The sequence below is a fragment of the Rhinatrema bivittatum genome, chromosome 15, assembly GCF_901001135.1.
Source record: "Rhinatrema bivittatum chromosome 15, aRhiBiv1.1, whole genome shotgun sequence".
NCBI classification, from domain to species: domain Eukaryota; kingdom Metazoa; phylum Chordata; class Amphibia; order Gymnophiona; family Rhinatrematidae; genus Rhinatrema; species Rhinatrema bivittatum.
In genome coordinates, this window is record NC_042629.1 from 65,034,506 (window position 1) to 65,052,123 (window position 17,618).

Below are 17,618 nucleotides of genomic sequence, written 5' to 3' on the forward strand. Positions count from 1 at the left end.
AAAGACTGAAAACATGGCTGTTCTTGAAAGCATTTCCGGACCCTTAAAGATTCTCTACCATCAAATGCAGCATTACTGATCATTTCCTATTAAACTGAAACAGTCTCTATCTACCAATCATTACAATGTTTTACTTCTCGTTAAACTGTTTATCTTTCCTCTAACTCTAATCCCAGTTAGAATGACCCCGTTTTATTGTAACTTTTTTTTCTTCCATGCACTTGTTTTACCTTTTAATGTATACTCTTATGTTATTAGTTATTTACGTTATAATGTATTTCTCACCCCTTGTTTTATGTAAACCGACATGATACGAACTCCGTGAATGCCGGTATAGAAAAATACAAATAAATAAAATAAATAAATAAATAACGTGGCTCAAGGCACCTTCTTCAGACATTTGATTAGTTCTGCCCTCCGTCAAACCCACTTTAGGGCTGACTGCAATAGCTGCTGTGAAGATTATTATTACTTTCAGCCTGCCTTTCCAAGTAATGCTCAAGGTGGCTTACATCATTTTTAGAATTTGGGTGCAATAGTACAATCTAAGTAGGTACCTGAGATAAAGTGACTTGCCCAAGATCACAAGGAGCGTGGGAGGGACTTGAGCCCTGACTTTCCTCCAAATCTAGAGCCCACTCACTCTGCATAGGCGCAAACACAGAGTCGCAGCAGAAGCAAATCCTGAGGAAGAGCGACGTCCCCAGCTTGAGATGGTGGAAATGTGCAACCAGTCCCAGGAGGCCCAAGGCTGTGGATTGCTCAGCTTTATTCTCCTCTGTTGCCTGTCAGTTCTCTGACACCGAACCCTAACCTCCCTCTGTCTTCCCACCACCACCATTCCCAACCTCCGGGCTCAATCTCATCTCATTCGGAGATAAATCAATCTCACTGGCCTGAAAGTCTGCTCGTTTAATTGCTCGCCACGGGTATATAATGCAAACACGACGGCACTGTACATTCCTTGCAGGTATAAATAACATTTTAGAAATATGCTTTGAGACGTAGTTCCAGCCAGGTGCCTGCCAGCCCCCCGCTACTCCTATCAGGGAGGTAGTCCTGAGGCTTGACCTCTCTGCCACACATGGAGGTTCGAGAACCATTGGGAAGGGACCTTAGAGTTCCTGCTATGAGCGAACCTAAATTCAGAGACAAAGTCCTTTTTTTTTTTTTTTAGCTTATTCTCTTCTGTGTAACGTGAATAGCGCTGTATTTTTCTGCACAATACATCTAAGTGGGGAGCATTATGACCTAACCAACTTTCAGATGAGTTGAAACAAAGGTTAGATTTAATGAGACCGCAAAGTAACCGACCTAAAAAAAAACCAACTCTATTCAAAATCAGAAGTATTTGGCAAAGAACTGAATAATGTGCACTCTTTGCCACTAGGCGGCTTCCTAGTCCAACAGATGATCTGCTCAAATGACGAATTCAGTCTTTTTGGTACTAATTTACACAAAAAACAGGCTGCCTGAAATTGATGGATCACAGATTTCCACTGGTGATGCCGACGCCCGTTGAGGAGGGTGGGTTAGACAGGTGCCAGCGAGGCCTCATGAACATACATGATTAGGGCACAGGTATAGCGGCACCAGCGATCAGCAGAATCGGTCTGTGCTGCAAACACAACGAATCCCGCCCCCCCCCCCCCGGACGAGCAACGATACCCCCCCACCAGCCACGGTACTGAATGTGACAAAAACCAGGGAACTGAAGCCAAAGCTGGAGAAAGCGAGCCCCACACACGGCGCGATTCTGCGGCGTCGGTTTTGGAACGTAACTAAGAGCGATTGAAGGCCTCTGGGTAAAGAAAAGGAAGGTCACCGTCGGATTAAAAAAAAAAAACCAGGCTGAAAACAGGACGGCTGGGAGACAAATGAGGAGGCCATGAGGCCGCAGTTCCATGAAAACCCATCAACCCCCGAATCTCTTGTGCTTATCAAGATGTACAATATATTTATTGCATAAAATTCTTACAAAAGAAGATAAGGCGAAAAACCCCCCAAAATAAATGAGTGTCGGAAAAAGAACAGAGATTCGTTAGGACCTGACCTAGATCAGGCCAAGATAACACGGACAGATCTGAAACGGGAAGGGACGGAAGGTTTTCACGGTGCTGTCTGGGTCCCAAAACACTGCACCGGAGCAGAGCTAACGAGGATTCTCAAGGCTAACTGGAGCAGCCTCCCAGCGGACGTGGCGAGCACAAAAATGGTAATGAAATTCAAGAAAGCATGGGATCCCCACATAGAGGATCTTTAGTGGCAGGGAATTGAGGTTAAAGGTAGAGCCTGCATTGAACACGGGCATAGTAGGGTCTGGTGGGCTTTACCTGCTGCCATATTCTCTGTTTCTGTGCTCCCCTGTCTTTTGCTTTCCTATGATTTCCACCTGAATGCATGAAAGAGAGAAGGATCAGATTAGTCTGAGCCCAGAGGCAGCAATCTCTGTTTACCGGTAAACTTGAGGGCTTTTGGGTGGAGGAAGAGCTTGGGGGCAGATTCATCAGTGAAGGAAACAGTGTTAATAGCCCTTGGCCACTTCACTGAAACCCTGGCCAGGCTCTATTATTCTATGGAGAAGTTTCCTAACCAAAGGGACCCCTGGCATCTATTCAGATTACAAAGTCTCTTTCAACACAGTCTGCCCAGAATGCACTGGGGCCAACCACATATGTTAACAAGGGTTGATCAACTCAACAGTTTTCCAAGTCAACATTTAGCCATGACAAAGGGGGTTATCATGCCAGCTTGAGGATAAAATGTCCAGACATGCACGTTATCTCTGCAGAAGTCTGAGCTGAGTCTACAGATGCTGTAATGTATTACACTATGCCATAAATCATTATCCAACAGCTGCCCTGATCTCATGAGAGCTGTGCCAAGGTCATAAGAACATAAGAAGTTGCCATACTGGGTCAGACCGAGGGTCCAATAATCCCAGCATCCTGTTTCCAACATTGGCCAAACCAGGTTACAAGTACCTGACTAGTACCCAAACATTAAATACATCCCATGCTACTAATGCCAGTAATAGCAGTGGCTATTCCCTAAGTCAACTTGATTAATAGTAGTTTATGGACTTCTCCTCCACGAACTTATCCAAACCTTTTTTAAACTCAGCTACACTAACTTCTCTAACCACATCCTCCAGCAACCAATTCCAGAGCTTAATTGTGCATTGAATGAAAAAGCATTTTATCTGATTAGTTTTAAATTTGCTACTTGCTAACTTCATGGAGTGCCCCCTAGTCCTTCTATTATCTGAAAGAGTAAATAGCTGATTCACATTAACCCGGTCTAGTTCTCTCATGATTTTATAGACCTCTGTCATATCCTCCTTCATCCGTCTCTTCTCCAGGCTGAACAGCCCTAACCTCTTTAGCCTTTCCTCATAGGGGAGCTGTTCCATCCCATTTATCATTTTGGTCGCCCTTCTCTGTACTTTCTCCAGTGCAACTATATATTTTTTGAGATGCAGCAACCAGAATTGTACACAGTACTCAAGGTGCGGTCTCACCATGGAGTGATACAGAGGCATAATGACATTTTCCATTTTATTCACCATTCCCTTTCTAATAATTCCCAACATTCTGTTTGCTTTTTTGACTGCCATAGGACACTGAGCCGAAGATTTCAATGTTTTATCCACTATGATGCCTAGATCTTTTTCCTGGGTGTTAACTCTTAATATGGAACCTAACCATGCAACTATAGCATGAGTTATTTTTCCCTACATGCATCACCTTGCACTTGTCCACATTAAATTTCATCTGCCATTTAGATGCCCAATCTTCCAGTCTCACAAGGTCCTCTTGCAATTTATCACAATCCGCATGCTATTTAACTACTCTGAATAATTTGTGTCATCTGCAAATTTGATCACTTCACTTATATTACTTCCCAGATCATTTAGAAATATATTGAAAAACACTGGTCCAACTACAGATCCCCGAGGCACTCCACTGTTTACCCTTTTCCACTGAGAAAATTGACCATTTAATCTTACTCTCTGTTTCCTGTCTTTTAATCAGTTTGCAATCCATGAAAGGATAGCGCCTCTTTTTAGTTTTTTTTAGAAGCCTCTCATGAGAAACTGTCAAATGCTTTCTAAAAATCCAAATACACTACATCTACTGGTTCACCTTTATCCATATGTTTATTCACCCCTTCAAAAAATGTAGATTTGTGAGGCGAGACTTCTCTTGGATAAATCCATGCTGGCTGTGTCCCATAAACCATGTCTATCTAAATGTTTTGTGATTTTATTCTTTATAACAATTTCCACTATTTTTCCTGGCAGTGAAGTCAGGCTCACCGGTCTATAATTTCCTGGATCGCCCCCTGGAGCCCTTTTTAAATATTGGGATTAAATTGACCCCCCCCCCCCCCCTCCCTCCAATCTTCAGGTACAATGGGTGATTTTAATGATAGGTTACACATTTTTAGTAATAGATCTGGAATTTAATTTTTTAGTTCTTTCAGAACACTGGGGTATATACCATCTGGTCCAGGTGATTTGCTACTCTTTAGTTTGTTAATCTGGCCTACCACATCTTCCAGGTTCACAGTGATTTCGTTCAGTTCATCTTAATCATCACCTTTGAAAACCATCTCTGGAACCATCCCCAACATCCTCCTTAGTAAACACAGAAGCAAAGAATTAATTTATTCTTTCTGCAATTGCCTTATCTTCCCTAAGAGCCCCTTTAACCCCTCAATCATCTAATGATCCAACAGACTCCCTTATAGGTTTCCTGCTTTGGATATATTAAAAAAAAAAAAAAGATTATGAATTTTTGCCTCTATAGCCAACTTCGTTTCAAATTCTCTCTTAGCCTGTCTTATCAATGTTTTACATTTTTCCTATTTTCTTCAGATGGATCCTTCTTAAAATGTTTGAAGAACTTTTTTTTTTTTCTTTTTTTAGCTAAAATAGTCTCTTTCACCTCGCCTTTTATCCATGCCAGTAATAGTCTGGCCTTCCTTCCACCATTCTTAATGCGTGGAACACGTCTGGACTGCACGTCTCAGCTGGTATATTTTAACAACATCCACGCCCGTTACACACTCTTAACCTTTGTAGCTGCACCTTTCATTTTTTTTTCTATTTTCCTCATTTTATCAAAGTTTCCCTTTCTGAAAGTTTAGTGTTAGAGCTGCAGATTTACTTATTGTCCCCCTTCCAGTCGTTCGTTCACATTTGATCGTGTTATGATCACTGTTGCCAAGCGGCCCCACCGCCGTTACCTCTCTCACCAAATCCCGCGCTCCACTGAGAATTAGATCTAAAACAGCTCCCCTCTCTCGTCAGGCTCCTGAACCAATCTCTCCATGAAGCAGCCAAAATGGCTGTTAGCTCCCCAGGCTTGGTGACAAACGTTTGAGCTGCAGCAATTGCCAGTGCCGTATCCCAACGCACCACTGTCCCAACAGCCGACGTACATTCAAAGTACGCCATACGCAAGATCAAACATCTGGCAGGACTTAGGGTTAGACGTAGTTACCATAACAAGCCACCCCCTTCCTTCCACGTCACATGAGGAATGACCTGCTGTTGCCTGCTACAATTTTGCAAAATTGTTCCCCGTGCTCACCAATTTTTGGGTTTACAGAAGAAGGCTGTATGCTGTGCAGGGCAATATTTCTTTTTTTTTTTTTTTTTTTGACCCTGCAGTTTTCCCCTGCTCCTTTGTAAATCCAGCTCGATCAGGACTGGAAACTGGCACCGTGAGCCTTAATTCATAACCACCCAGGGTTCCCTCCCCCCTATTTGCATCTGCTCCAAACTTAATTTAAGTGCAATCGTTGTAGCCGCAAGTCCTTGGCCAGAGGTCCTGCGGCAGGACTCTTTCTGGAGCCCCTGCAACCATGAGCCCTACCACTCTTTCTGGAGCCCCTGCAACCATGAGCCCTACCACTCTTTCTGGAACCCCTGCAACCATGAGCCCTACCACTCTTTCTGGAACCCCTGCAACCATGAGCCCTACCACTCTTTCTGGAGCCCTGCAACCATGAGCCCTACCACTCTTTCTGGAGCCCTGCAACCATGAGCCCTACCACTCTTTCTGGAGCCCCTGCAACCATGAGCCCTACCACTCTTTCTGGAGCCCCTGCAACCATGAGTCCTACCATCCGACCATTAGGTGCCACTGTGACCGAGGACTCCCTCCCTCACCAGGGGCTGTGAACACTGCCCTCCATAGCTTCCCTAAGCCCCGACCTGAGAACGAAACCCAAGGTGCCCCGGGCCGGCCCTGTGCTGGGCAATCGTTTTTTAAAGTGCACATGGTGACAAAGCAGTGGTCAACCCTGGCTAAATCGGAAGGCGGCCGCTGAGTCATTGGTACCCCCTGCGGGGCATCACCCCGAGGAGCAACCGTTTTAAACAAGGAAATTAAAGACGACATCGCGCGGGCGCGTTTCCTTCCGACTGGTTCACACGTCGCGTGTGATTGTATGGGGGTGTCCACCATTCCCCTTTAACCCCCTCCACCTACGCAATGATCTGGTAGTCAGAAAGCGTTGCCACACGCCACACCTCCTTCAGAACCAGCGGCAAAGGTAAGGGGGAAATCAGATTTTGTTTAATGCAGGGATGCACCAACCCTTCCAAGCCATTCCAAAAGAAATTCCAGCCTCTGTTTGAAAAACATTTTTGTTTTCTTCGACCACCTAGATTTCTCTGAGTTAGCCTAGAGGTGGCACTGGTAAGCTTACGTACAAGCACCCTTCAGCTCATGAAGGTCATCTCAGTAGATATGATTTATCCCTCAAAATGCTGATTTCCCTTTCTCTGGCACGCCCCTGCTGTTTCTGTGACACAACTCCAGTGAAGGTTCCCCAAGCGTGGAAGATCAGCCCAGTCGAACTGCTGCACCCTCCGTCCTCCTTTTAGGTGTTTTTATGAAAATGAGCCACCAGGATCCACCCCAGAGGTGGCTTTTTTATTTTTTTTAAATTGTAATTTTATGACCTGGCAATTTTCCTCTTGCTCCTTTGGGCTTTTAGCTGATTCAGAAGCAGCCCCTCTGTTGGGCTATTTCAATCATGAGTCTTCTTTTATAACCGCCAGGGGATATTTCCGCCCCTTCTCTAGCACAGCCATCGCAATGACGATCCTTGACCAAAAGCCACAGGCCACAGCGGCCTCTGGAACACGATTGCTTGTGTACCACCAGCTCCAGCCAATAGGGGTCTCCACCGAGCAATGGCCGGGAACACCGCCCTCCCCGCCGCAGTATTCCCATCCCCGGCCTGCCCGGTCAGCATAAGGCAGGGCCAGGAATCGAACCTGGGTCTTCCGTAGAGCAACACACAGCTTTTACGACTGATCCACCAGGTCCACTCAAAATGGCTAAGTTGGGGGTTTTTTTATCTGTTTGATTAGGCCTGGCACTTTCCTCCTGCTCAGCTAGAACCAGGCCTGGGATTCAGCACCATAAACCATAAATCATTCACGACTACCCAGGGATTTTCTCCTTATCTCCCATCCCCTTCCAACTCACTTAGCCTAGGCACGCAATCATGAGCCCTGAGCCCAGCCACTAGGTGTCACTGTTGTGCGATGACTGAGAATCACATTTAGGATGATGGGAATTTTGTAAAACCAAATTCTTTTAAATTCTCTAGCTCACATTTTCTCATTTGGATCCAATTCCTGTTTTTTCCCCCCCTTTTTTTTCATCCCCTGGTAGAAAATTGTTTTATACTGCTGGCAGTACTCTAATATAAAGGTCTTTCTCCTGAATTTTGTAAACACAATGCATGTTCCGAATTGGCTATGAGGATGGCACCAAACAGGAATAAATGCTGCCTTGTTTGCACATCAATGCTTTGCACTGTTTACAAACCAAAGGCCGATGCAGTGCTGAGCGCTCAGGCTAGCGCACAGGTTAACCCGCGATTGGACGCACGTCCATAACCCCTGATGCAATAAGGAGATCAGCATGTTCGAAATGCGCATCCAAACCAGCGCGTAGCTAGTAGCGCTCATCACATGTAAATGCCACGTTGACCAGGCTGTTAGCCAGTACCCCTGATGTAAAAAGTTCACTGTGCGCCTGACATACACATTTTAACCCTCAAAAATTAACACGTTAAGCCTTGAGGAGCCCCAAACGTTTAACAGCGAAGCAGAAAATGCTGTTCGTCTGTGGTTCCTCCGACTTAATATTGTCGCGATATTAAGTTGGAGGAACCACGGGAAGCAGCAACATGTAAAAAAAATAACAATTAAAAAAAAAGAAAACGTCTCGATGGCGGTCAGGTTCGGAAAACGGACGCTCAATTTACGAGCGCCCATTTTCCTAATCCGGATGCTCGTCAAATTGAGCGTCTTTTTGCCTAAACCCCGCTCAGCCATTTCTCCTGGGTGCCCGATGCCGAGGAGGCCCTAGGGACGCACAATTTCCTCCAGCGCCCCCTTTTAAGCGCAGCAGCTCATTAGCATACTGCATCGCGCGCCCGAGAGAGTTGGACGAGCGTGCGTTAGGACATAGAGCGCTCAACCATGAGCTCCCCCGTCTTTCACGTGCCCCCTATTGCATGGGCCTGCAAAGGGGGTTCCCTCGCCCATCCGTGCCACAGTGCTGCTTTCGGAATATATTATTGAATTAGCAGGCAGGGCAAGGCCCCAGTGACGGAAGAATACTATCAAAACAAACAAACAAATAAATAGATGTCCTCACTCATTAGCAGGTCATGCTAAATTCTTTGGGGAACACCCCCCTCACACTTTCTTTCGGCTAATTTTTTTTCCTGCAAAAATATCAACGTTCAAAGTCTTTGCAACTCCCACTCCTCCCCCCCCCCTCTCACCGCTGCGAATTTAAGCACCCAGGAAAAGTAAATTACACCGCCCAGGAGCTCACTCGCTTCCTCCTTGAGGCACACTCCACCCAAACGCAATTACAACTCGGGAGGAGTGAGATCCCAGCTTAGCTCTGGTGCACGGACCCAGTGAGCCCTCCCCCCCTACCTCCCACTGTACAAGCTCCCTCCGATAATGCGCAGGGCTCGCTTACAGGGCTGGAGGAACAGCTGCAAAGGGAAACGTGGCGCAGCAGCAGCAGCAAGTACTGGCCTGCACGGCAGCCCCGGGGGCGAGGGAGGGAGGGAGGATGGCTCTGTCACTCTCCCCATCGCCTGCATGCGCCCGGGGGCTTCTTTGTTGTGCTCGGTGGCACAGAGATAGCGCTGGGGAGGGGAGGCAGCGGCGGCGGCGGCAGCAGCCAGTCACAGAAACAGTAGTGAAATATTCCTCAAACACTTTAACTGTCAATCAAGCTTAATGGCGTATAAAAGCGTCCTCCCCCCCTGCACCGGGCAAGCAGAGAGCGACGGACGGAGCCCGAGGACGGCATAAGCGAGCCACGGGGAGGTTGATTTTTTTTTTTTTTTTGGGAAATCCAGAAAATCCACTTTATAAAAAAAACCCAAAAAGCTACCCGAGGCTGGGGACAGGCAGTAAATCAGCCCGGGCTCTGCCGGAGGCGCACTGCAGGCTTTCCGTGCATCCGTCCCTTCAGACCCCCCCCCCCGACGCAAACTGCATGGGACCGCTTTTTCCAAAAAAAAAAAAAAAAAACTGCTGGCAGTCGCCTATCTCTCGTTTGAGCGATTTCCTGAAGCTAAGAATAGACGCGAGCCGTGAGCCACTGCAGAGGGAAACGTGCTGGGCTCGGGCACTACATCTGACATCTGCAGCCAGTCCTTTTTTTTTTATTATTATTTTCTTTGCTATATAGATTTAAAAACCGAACCGAAGCGTCAGGGCAACTTTTGACCTGCTCGGGAAATCATCCCAGACCGAAACCGCTCGGCCTGAGCGTATTTTTTTTTTTTTTTTTGTTATTTTGGGGGGGGGGGCTGCTGCACGTTAACAGATTTTGCTAGGTCGATCTGCTGGGGGTTTTTTTTTGTGTTTTTTTTGCAATCGTGCAGGGTGCCGGCGGGGGGGGGAGGATGGAGTGGCGATCGCTGGGCGCCCTGCTGCTCTTCCCCCTGCAGATGCTCTTCTACGTGCTGAAGGCGGCCGCGCGCCTGGTGCTGCCCGCCCGGCCCAAGGAGCTGAGCGGCGACGCCGTGCTGATCACCGGCGGGGGCAGAGGCATCGGCAGGCACCTGGCCCTGGAGTTCTGCAAACGGGGGGCCAAAAAGGTAACGGGGGGAGGGGGGGGGAGGGAGTTAAGGGAAGAGCCCCCTGCAGGCAACCCACCTGCACCTTCTACCTCTGACAGATCACTCTCCCCCTACTCCCAGCCCTAACCGGGGGGGGGGATTGCAAGGCGCTGGGAAGCCTGGGTTCTGTTATTATTATTATTTTTTTTTGGTGGTTGTTCTTGCTTATTTGCTTAGCTCGGCGTGTGCCAGTTTCATCTTGTGATGCATCTCGGGGTCACCACCATTGCATGGCTCCTTAAAACTGCCGGCTCTGTCTTCTCCACCCCTCGCCTTCCGCTGTGCAAACCTCGTTGCATGTGTGTGACTTGTGTGTGTGGGGGGGGGGGGGGTGTTTGTATATTTTAATGAGCCCGATCCCGCTTCCGGACCGAGCCCCCTTCGCATGTGCCGCTGTTTACGCTGTTCCTCTTTCCGCTGCCCGAGCCTCTCCCGCCCCCATTAAACCAGCCCGCAGTATTGCATGGATCCCCGGCCGTAAACTCAATGCAGGCGGGGGTGCAAAAAAAAAAAACAAAACCCAAACAACCCGGAGAGCTGGGAGTAAGAGACGCTGCCCCGCACGGCCATGTGCAGCGCCAGGGCGGGCCTGCATCTGACAGGAAGTGAAAGGGAACGAGCATGGTTTGTTGTTAAAGGTCTGTCAGACGGGGGGGAGGGGGAGGGGTGCGTGTAAAACAGCCCAGGTTTGACGGCGAGGGACCCCGGGCAAGCGCTGTGTTTATGCCTAAACCAAACGGGGGGGGGGGCATCTGGCGGCTCTGGAAATATCGGGGGGTGGATCGCAGTCCGCAGATGGCTTTACAGGGACTCAAGCAAACCTGTCCGACCTGAAAAAGTGAGTTTTTTTCTTTGGGCAATATAGGGTTTGTTTGTTTTTTGTTGTTTTTTTTTCAGTTCCAACAGGAGTGGAACAGAAAAGTGAAATGGACTTTGCACTAAGGATCAGCAGTCAAAGTGCAAATGTTGTAACCTGTGTGGCAGAGCGGGGGATTGCAGTTCTAGAGAGAGAGACATTTTTAGGTAGCTTGGCTAGCAGACCAGCAAACAAAAAATGATGAATGCCCTAATTCGGATTTGATATGTCGTTCTTGAGGCAATAAGAAGGGGTTTCCCCCTTTTATATCTGGAGAAAAATGCTTAGTCCATCTGCTGTAGACAACGTGAAAATAGACGGAATTAAAATCTTAAGAAGGAAAGGTGATGTGTGAATAAGACCCAAAAGGCACGCAGTAGAGGTGAGCAAGTAGAAGTGTTGAGGTACTGCTGCGGTTTGGGTTCGGCTTACATGAACTCTCAATGGACAGGAAACCGTGCGCTGTATCTTTTCGTGGTGGGGTGGGAGCGTGGCTCAGATTTTAGGCAGAAGATTCCTCCCGGAGTTTGGAGAGAGGAAATCAGCCCCAGTGCACTTCTCTCTTTCCCCCACAACTTTGTGCTAGCTCAGAATCAATTCATTCCAGCTTTGCTTCCTTAGCTGCTTCTGGTGGTTGCAAACCCTGTCTACATGTGGTACAGGGGATGCCGCGAGCATGGGCACCACCCAAAAACAGTGAATCAGAAAGTTTTATAGTCTTTCTGGTTTGGTTTGGTTTTATTTTATGGCCTGGATCCTTGGAACTTTCAACAGCAGTGGAACCAGCCTTTCCCTGCCCCCACCCCCCACCCCGGCCTGGGCATACAAAGCACAGGCACCTGCCTGCCCAAGAGGATCCTGCTTCTGCTTGCATCAGGGCTGTGTGCCAGCGCTGCTTCCAAGGGGCACTGCCCCGGCACTCTCTGACACCCCCCCGGTGGCTGCCTACGAGTACCAACAACTTAAATCCAGCCCTGCCCCGGGGACTGTGACCGCTGCCTCCCTAGCCTGTCCTGCGTGGCAGCGCCCGCAGGTCCTGCGGAGCGTCGGGCCGGGCCCAGCTGTTATCCCTTGGTGAGCCTTGGTGCAGCTCAGTAACTCATCCCACGAGGCACGACGAGCTGGTCTGCCCCGTTGAGGGTTGTGAGCTCCTGCACTGGGCAGGGAATATTTTCCTTCCAGGATCCCGGCAGCATGTTTTTATCCTCCTGCTCAGGGAATAGTTGTAATCCATTATACTCCCATTGGGGTTGAATGACAGGTCACTAACTCCTCCTCCCCCCTCCCCCCACTCTAAATTCTGCAGGTTCTCAGCCCAAAGGCCAGGAACAGACTAGTGCGGCTTGTACTTTGAGACTGAGCGAGCAGTTTTGCCTCCAGCCTGACGCTTCTCACCTGTTCAGAAGTGGCTCCTTGAGCTCATGGTCAAGGCTTAAATTCTGAGAGCGTCCCTGGGTTCAGGAGCGATCAGCAGGGGCTGGCCCGGGTCCTTTTCCAGGCACTGCCGCGCAGTTAAATCAGTTTTGGGTGGGTGGCATAATTTGCCATCGGCTCTAATTTGCTTTTTTTTTTTTTTTTTATTTCCAGTACCCTCCTGACTTTTGTTTTGCTTGTGTGTGGGCTGTTAGGCAAGCTTTATTAAAGGAAACCGAATGTGCATTCTTTGGCATTAGTCTTTCTACATCTGCTGAAAAAGTAGCTGGAGGCAGTGTATGGCATGGGAAATTGAAAGCATTTTAAAAACATCTCTCCGCCACCACACCCCCCCTCCCCCAGCTCAAAAAAAGCTAAAAACCAGAGCTGGGGGTTGAACAATTAATGGAGTCCCCCAAAAATGTCAGGCTGCAAGCCATCTCCTGCCCTCTCCTCTGTGGCTTTTCAGAGGAGGACCCACCAGTTAGGCACATTTGGGGCAGCACCGCTAGCGATGGAAGAGCTGAGAGCGGGGATGCCCGCAGGGTCCTGCCCAGTGCATCCTCTGAGTTCAGATATTTGGCCCGTGCTCTAATTTCTTTCTTTCCTTATTTTATTTAATCAGACTGGGAAATGTGGTTTTTTTCCCCCCGTGTTCCCATTCTCTGTTTCTGCAGGATTTTCTCCCAAGGATAAATGCAAAGTGACGCATGTAGGGAAGAGAAACCCAAATTACAGTTACGCAATGCAAGGATCCACTTTGGGAGTCACCACCCAGGAAAAGGATGTAGGCAGCGTCGTCGATAAAACGTTGAAATTCTCTGCTCGGTGTGCAGCGGCGGCCAAGAAAGCAAATAGAATGCTGGGGATTATTAGGAAAGGAATGGAGGAGAATAAAACAGAGAATATCATAATGTCTCTGTGTCGCTGCATGGTGCGACCTCATCTTGAGTGCTGTGTGCAGTTCTGGTCACCGCATCTCAAGAAAGATAATGCAGAATTAGAAAAGGTACAGAGTAGGGTGATCAAAATGATAAAGGGGATGGAACAATCACCTTATAAAGAAAGGCTAACAGGGTTAGGACTCTTCAGCTTGGAGAAGAGACGGCTGAGGGGAGATATGATAGAGGTCTATAAAGTAATGAGTGGCGTGGAACAGGTAAATGCAAATCGGTTGTTTACTCCTTTGAAAAGTACAAAGACTAGCAGACATGTAATGAAGTTACTAGGTAATAATAACTAAGACAAATGAGTAAAAAAAATATTTCCCCCTAACGCATAATTAAACTCTGGAATTCTTTGCCGGAGGATGTGGTGAAAGCTGCTAGTGTAGCTGCATTTAAAAAGGGTTTAGACAAGTTCCTGGAGGAAAGGTCCATAAACCATTGTTAAGGTGGACTTGGGATAAGCAGTGTGTGGAATCTATGTACCGTTTGGGATCCTGTCAGGTACTTGTAACCTGGATTGGCCGTTGTTGGAAACAGGATACTGGGCTTGAAGGATCTTTGGCCTGACCCAGTATGCTAAATCCTGTGCTCTTAAGGAATGAATTCCCGTTGGCATGGGTCTTTCATTCTGGCGTAGTTTCAGACATGGTTTTGCAGCTGCCTGGAGTTCCTCACCCCATGTCTGACCCTTGCTGAATGGCTTTCATTTGAATTGTGCAAAGAGCCATTGTCATAGGTGCTGGGGGGAGGAGCGGGCGGGTTGATAGTGTGATCGTACCCTCTGGCTTGAAGGGCAGAAATGCTGACATCCATTGTGCACAGGGTCCAAAAGTGTTTTTTTTTCTGCATTGCCTGTAAAAATTGAATTGGCGCCCCCAGCCACTGCTGCCCTAACGCTAAAAGTTATTTCTGTGTGATAAACACGAGACTTTGCATACATTAGATCGGGGGTGCTCAAAACTGGTCCATGCACTGCCTCCTGTGTATGCAAATATTTCTCATGCATATTCATTAGGAATATCCTGAAAACCCAACTGGCTGGGGGGGCCTGTAAGACTGGTTTGAGCACCCATGCATTAGATTAATACTTGTATAAGTAGCCTATCTTTCCAAGCAATATTAGACCACCTTCAGTATTATTACATTCAGATACAGTAAACCCCCACACCAAGAGGTTAAATCATAGTAGGCACCTTAGGCAATGGGAGATTAAATGGGATTTGAACCCTGGTTTCTGTGGTTCTCAGCTCATGGCTGTAACACCACATGAAGTCTGGTCTTTGAGTCAGCTCTAACCTGATTTATATCAAGAGCCAAAATGTTGTGGCTTGGTGTGATCTCATTGGTGAAATCAGGAGGACAGGGGGGGGGGATCGGAGGCACAAGAAAACTTTTTCAGGACTCTCTAACCAGTCCCCACTATCCTCCCCCACACACAGTTTTGGATACGTTTGTTGAAAACTCTCTAAAGGATTTTATGATACGGATTTAACTGGAGCAGGGCATTCTGGGTAGGATAGGACAGTGGATAATGAAGGCCAGCGCTTTCTAGTAATTAATCCAAGATACACAGTCATTTTATTTGAGCAGGCTTGACCTTTTTCCTGAAATAGATGTACATGTTCAAACTAATCTGTTTTTATATTAAATTTTGGCGCCTTTGTTCCTTTAAAAAAATAAATAAATAAAAATCCGAACAAACCCAATTACCTTTGTTTTAAACCCCTCCTCACCCAAGATGGGATGCTCAGACAGCTCAGGTGCCTTTCCCAGCCTTTTGGATGCTTCTGGTTCTAGACAACCCTATACGTAGATTATCAGAAGCTTGTGTGAGCAGTCTCTTGCAGGAATAATACATTCGTTCTTACGAACGAATCAAATCAGAAACTTGATTTTATAACGGGGTGAATACATGCTCGTGGGTAGAAGAGTCCGTGACAATTAAACCTGACCAAGAGGGGCCATTTCATCTCTTGTTGAGATATCGGCAAGTGCCATTCATCTGTATGTATATTTTTGTAAACCGTTATGATGGCTCTACCGAATGACGGTATATAAAACGCAACAAATAAATAAATAAATAAATCAATCTGCCGTAGCCAAAGCCCGCCCCTTGGTCCCTGATACACCACAAGGAGGAGACTACTCAGACATCCCATCCACCAAGGGCACACGTGGGAGGTGCTGCCCCGTTTGCTTCCTATATTCTCAGATAAACCCGTAAGCAGAGACATGTGGCGGGAGTCTCTCCAGGAACCTGACTTTTCGCCATTGTGGAAAACTTGCACTCTCTGCAGATTTATTCACCGTGTACAGAAAAGTGCGCAAAAGTGTGGACTTCAGCGGTTTGTGCGAGGAGGTGGAGCAGAGGTGGGAAGAGGGCGGCTTATGCCGAAAGTCGTTCCCCCCCCCCCCCCCACTGAAGAACGCGCTGCTCAGTTTTGCAAATTTTTAAGGACCATTTGTGAAATGCAAAACGGGCTCGTTGTGCACCCTTTGCTTTTAAGCTTGATAAACCTTCCTCTATCTGGAATCGGAAGCTCCTGGCCTGACCTTTCCTAGAGGCGCTGCATAGGAGACGGCCTTTGATAAATGAGTCAGGTCCTGAGTACACTAGGTAGATCACTTTTAGATCGTACATGTGGTGCATGCTTTAGTCTGCTCGGTAATATTTTTTTTTTTGCCATGGAAGAGCTACAGAAAGTTAATTAGGCACTTGCACACGTGCCGCGTTGTTCAGGGTGGGTTGGGGGGGGGGGGGGATGTGTCTTCATGCGCGGCCATTGGCGGGATCGGAGTGGAAAGCACCGGGCAGCCACGCGCCACACGCTTTACTGTAAGAAGTCACTGTGGATTCAACCCCGGGTTTGAGTCCCTCGCCTGGATTTTTGCTTCCTGGGGAGGCTGCAGAGCTGGATCGAGCTGTCATTTGTGACCTGGAGCTATTTGATCTCCGGTCTTGAGGTCGGCCCTCTTTTTTGAAGACTGCATATGATACAACGGGACACAGAGGAGGGCTGGGCCAGGAGTACATGGGCAAGAGTCATCTCCTCTATCCCGACAGGGCTCCATTCTGGTTTTGCAGAATTAATGGTATTAAAAGGGCTTGTGAGAGCTGCCGGTGGTCTCGTGGTTAGAAGGATGAACGGAGCTCAGGTGACCTGCTTTCAAACTCCAGCTTCTGTCACTACCACTTGCGCAAGTCACTTTATCTCCTGCCTCCTAGTGCCTAATTACATTGGACGCAGTTTTTGGGAAAGGGCTCTGCCTGCCTAGCTATAATTTTAAATGTCGAAATAACATACCCCAATTGTACATCTTTTTTTTTGGGGTGGTGGGGGGAGATTTAGGAGGACGGCCGTCTTCTGATTCGCCTCACTGAGCAGCCTGCAGAGATGCAGACAGAATGCCAGGATTCTCGTTTTGGTAATTACCGTGGTTGCTGATCCGTTTTTATCTTTAAACGAGCAGTAAAAGCTGGTCCAGGAGCCAGAAGCTTCTGTGAAGTGTAAGAAGTGCCCAGAGGAGACGTGTGGCAGCGGGGCAGGGGGTCCATCATACTTTGGAGGACCACACAGGATGTTTCCGAGGGGGCCCTCTGGGATTTTGTAGAGGGGGGGGGGACGGGTCTGGCCCTTTCATTGATTCGAAATGCTAGGAAGAGGGAAAAGCAGAGGGGTAAGGTCCCCGTGCAGGGCAATAAGAGTCCTGGAGTTCTCTGAAGGTGGCAACTGTGCCACATCCCTGAGCTGCAGCGATGGGGGGGGGGGGTGCGTGTGGCACAGTCTCTCTCACACCCCATCCTCTCCCTGCTTACCCAACTCCCTCCCTCCCACTCTTCACTTACTCTCGTCCAGTCTCTTCCCATCTCTCTCCACCCCCTTCCTTCTCCCCTCCCCTTACTCTCACATTCCCCTTTCACTTCATCCCTCCTCTTATTCACATCATCTCTCCCTTCACTTGCTCTCACCCCACTCCCTCCCTTTACTCTCAAACCTCTTCCCATTCTTCACTTACTCTCACCAGCCCCACTCCCACCCATCCCCTCCCTGCCCTTTCCTTCACTCCCATTGCCACCTCTTCATCCTCCCCCGTCTGCGGCAGCGCGGTCCTTGGGCCTGTCCTCCGGCTCTTGGGAAGTGGGCATCTGGTCCCCCCTCTACCGAACTTCCCGGCACAGCGAATGTTTCAAAGAGAGCAAATGTTTCTGTTACAGTGAA

At 48.0% G+C, this 17,618-nt stretch overlaps 2 protein-coding genes across 2 annotated transcripts in view; one reads left to right on the forward strand and one right to left on the reverse strand.

Annotated features, from left to right (window-relative positions):
* Positions 1-9,394, reverse strand: part of AADACL4 (arylacetamide deacetylase like 4) — a 21,497-nt gene extending 12,103 nt beyond the window's left edge. The window contains exon 1 of the mRNA XM_029578862.1: positions 9,027-9,394. The gene's annotated coding sequence lies outside the window, so the exon portion shown is untranslated. The remainder of the gene's footprint in view (positions 1-9,026) is intronic.
* DHRS3 (dehydrogenase/reductase 3) overlaps positions 9,389-17,618 on the forward strand; it is a 26,350-nt gene continuing 18,120 nt past the window's right edge. The window contains exon 1 of the mRNA XM_029578863.1: positions 9,389-10,161. Coding sequence (XP_029434723.1) covers positions 9,967-10,161 — 195 coding nt within the window. The 5' untranslated portion in view covers positions 9,389-9,966. The remainder of the gene's footprint in view (positions 10,162-17,618) is intronic.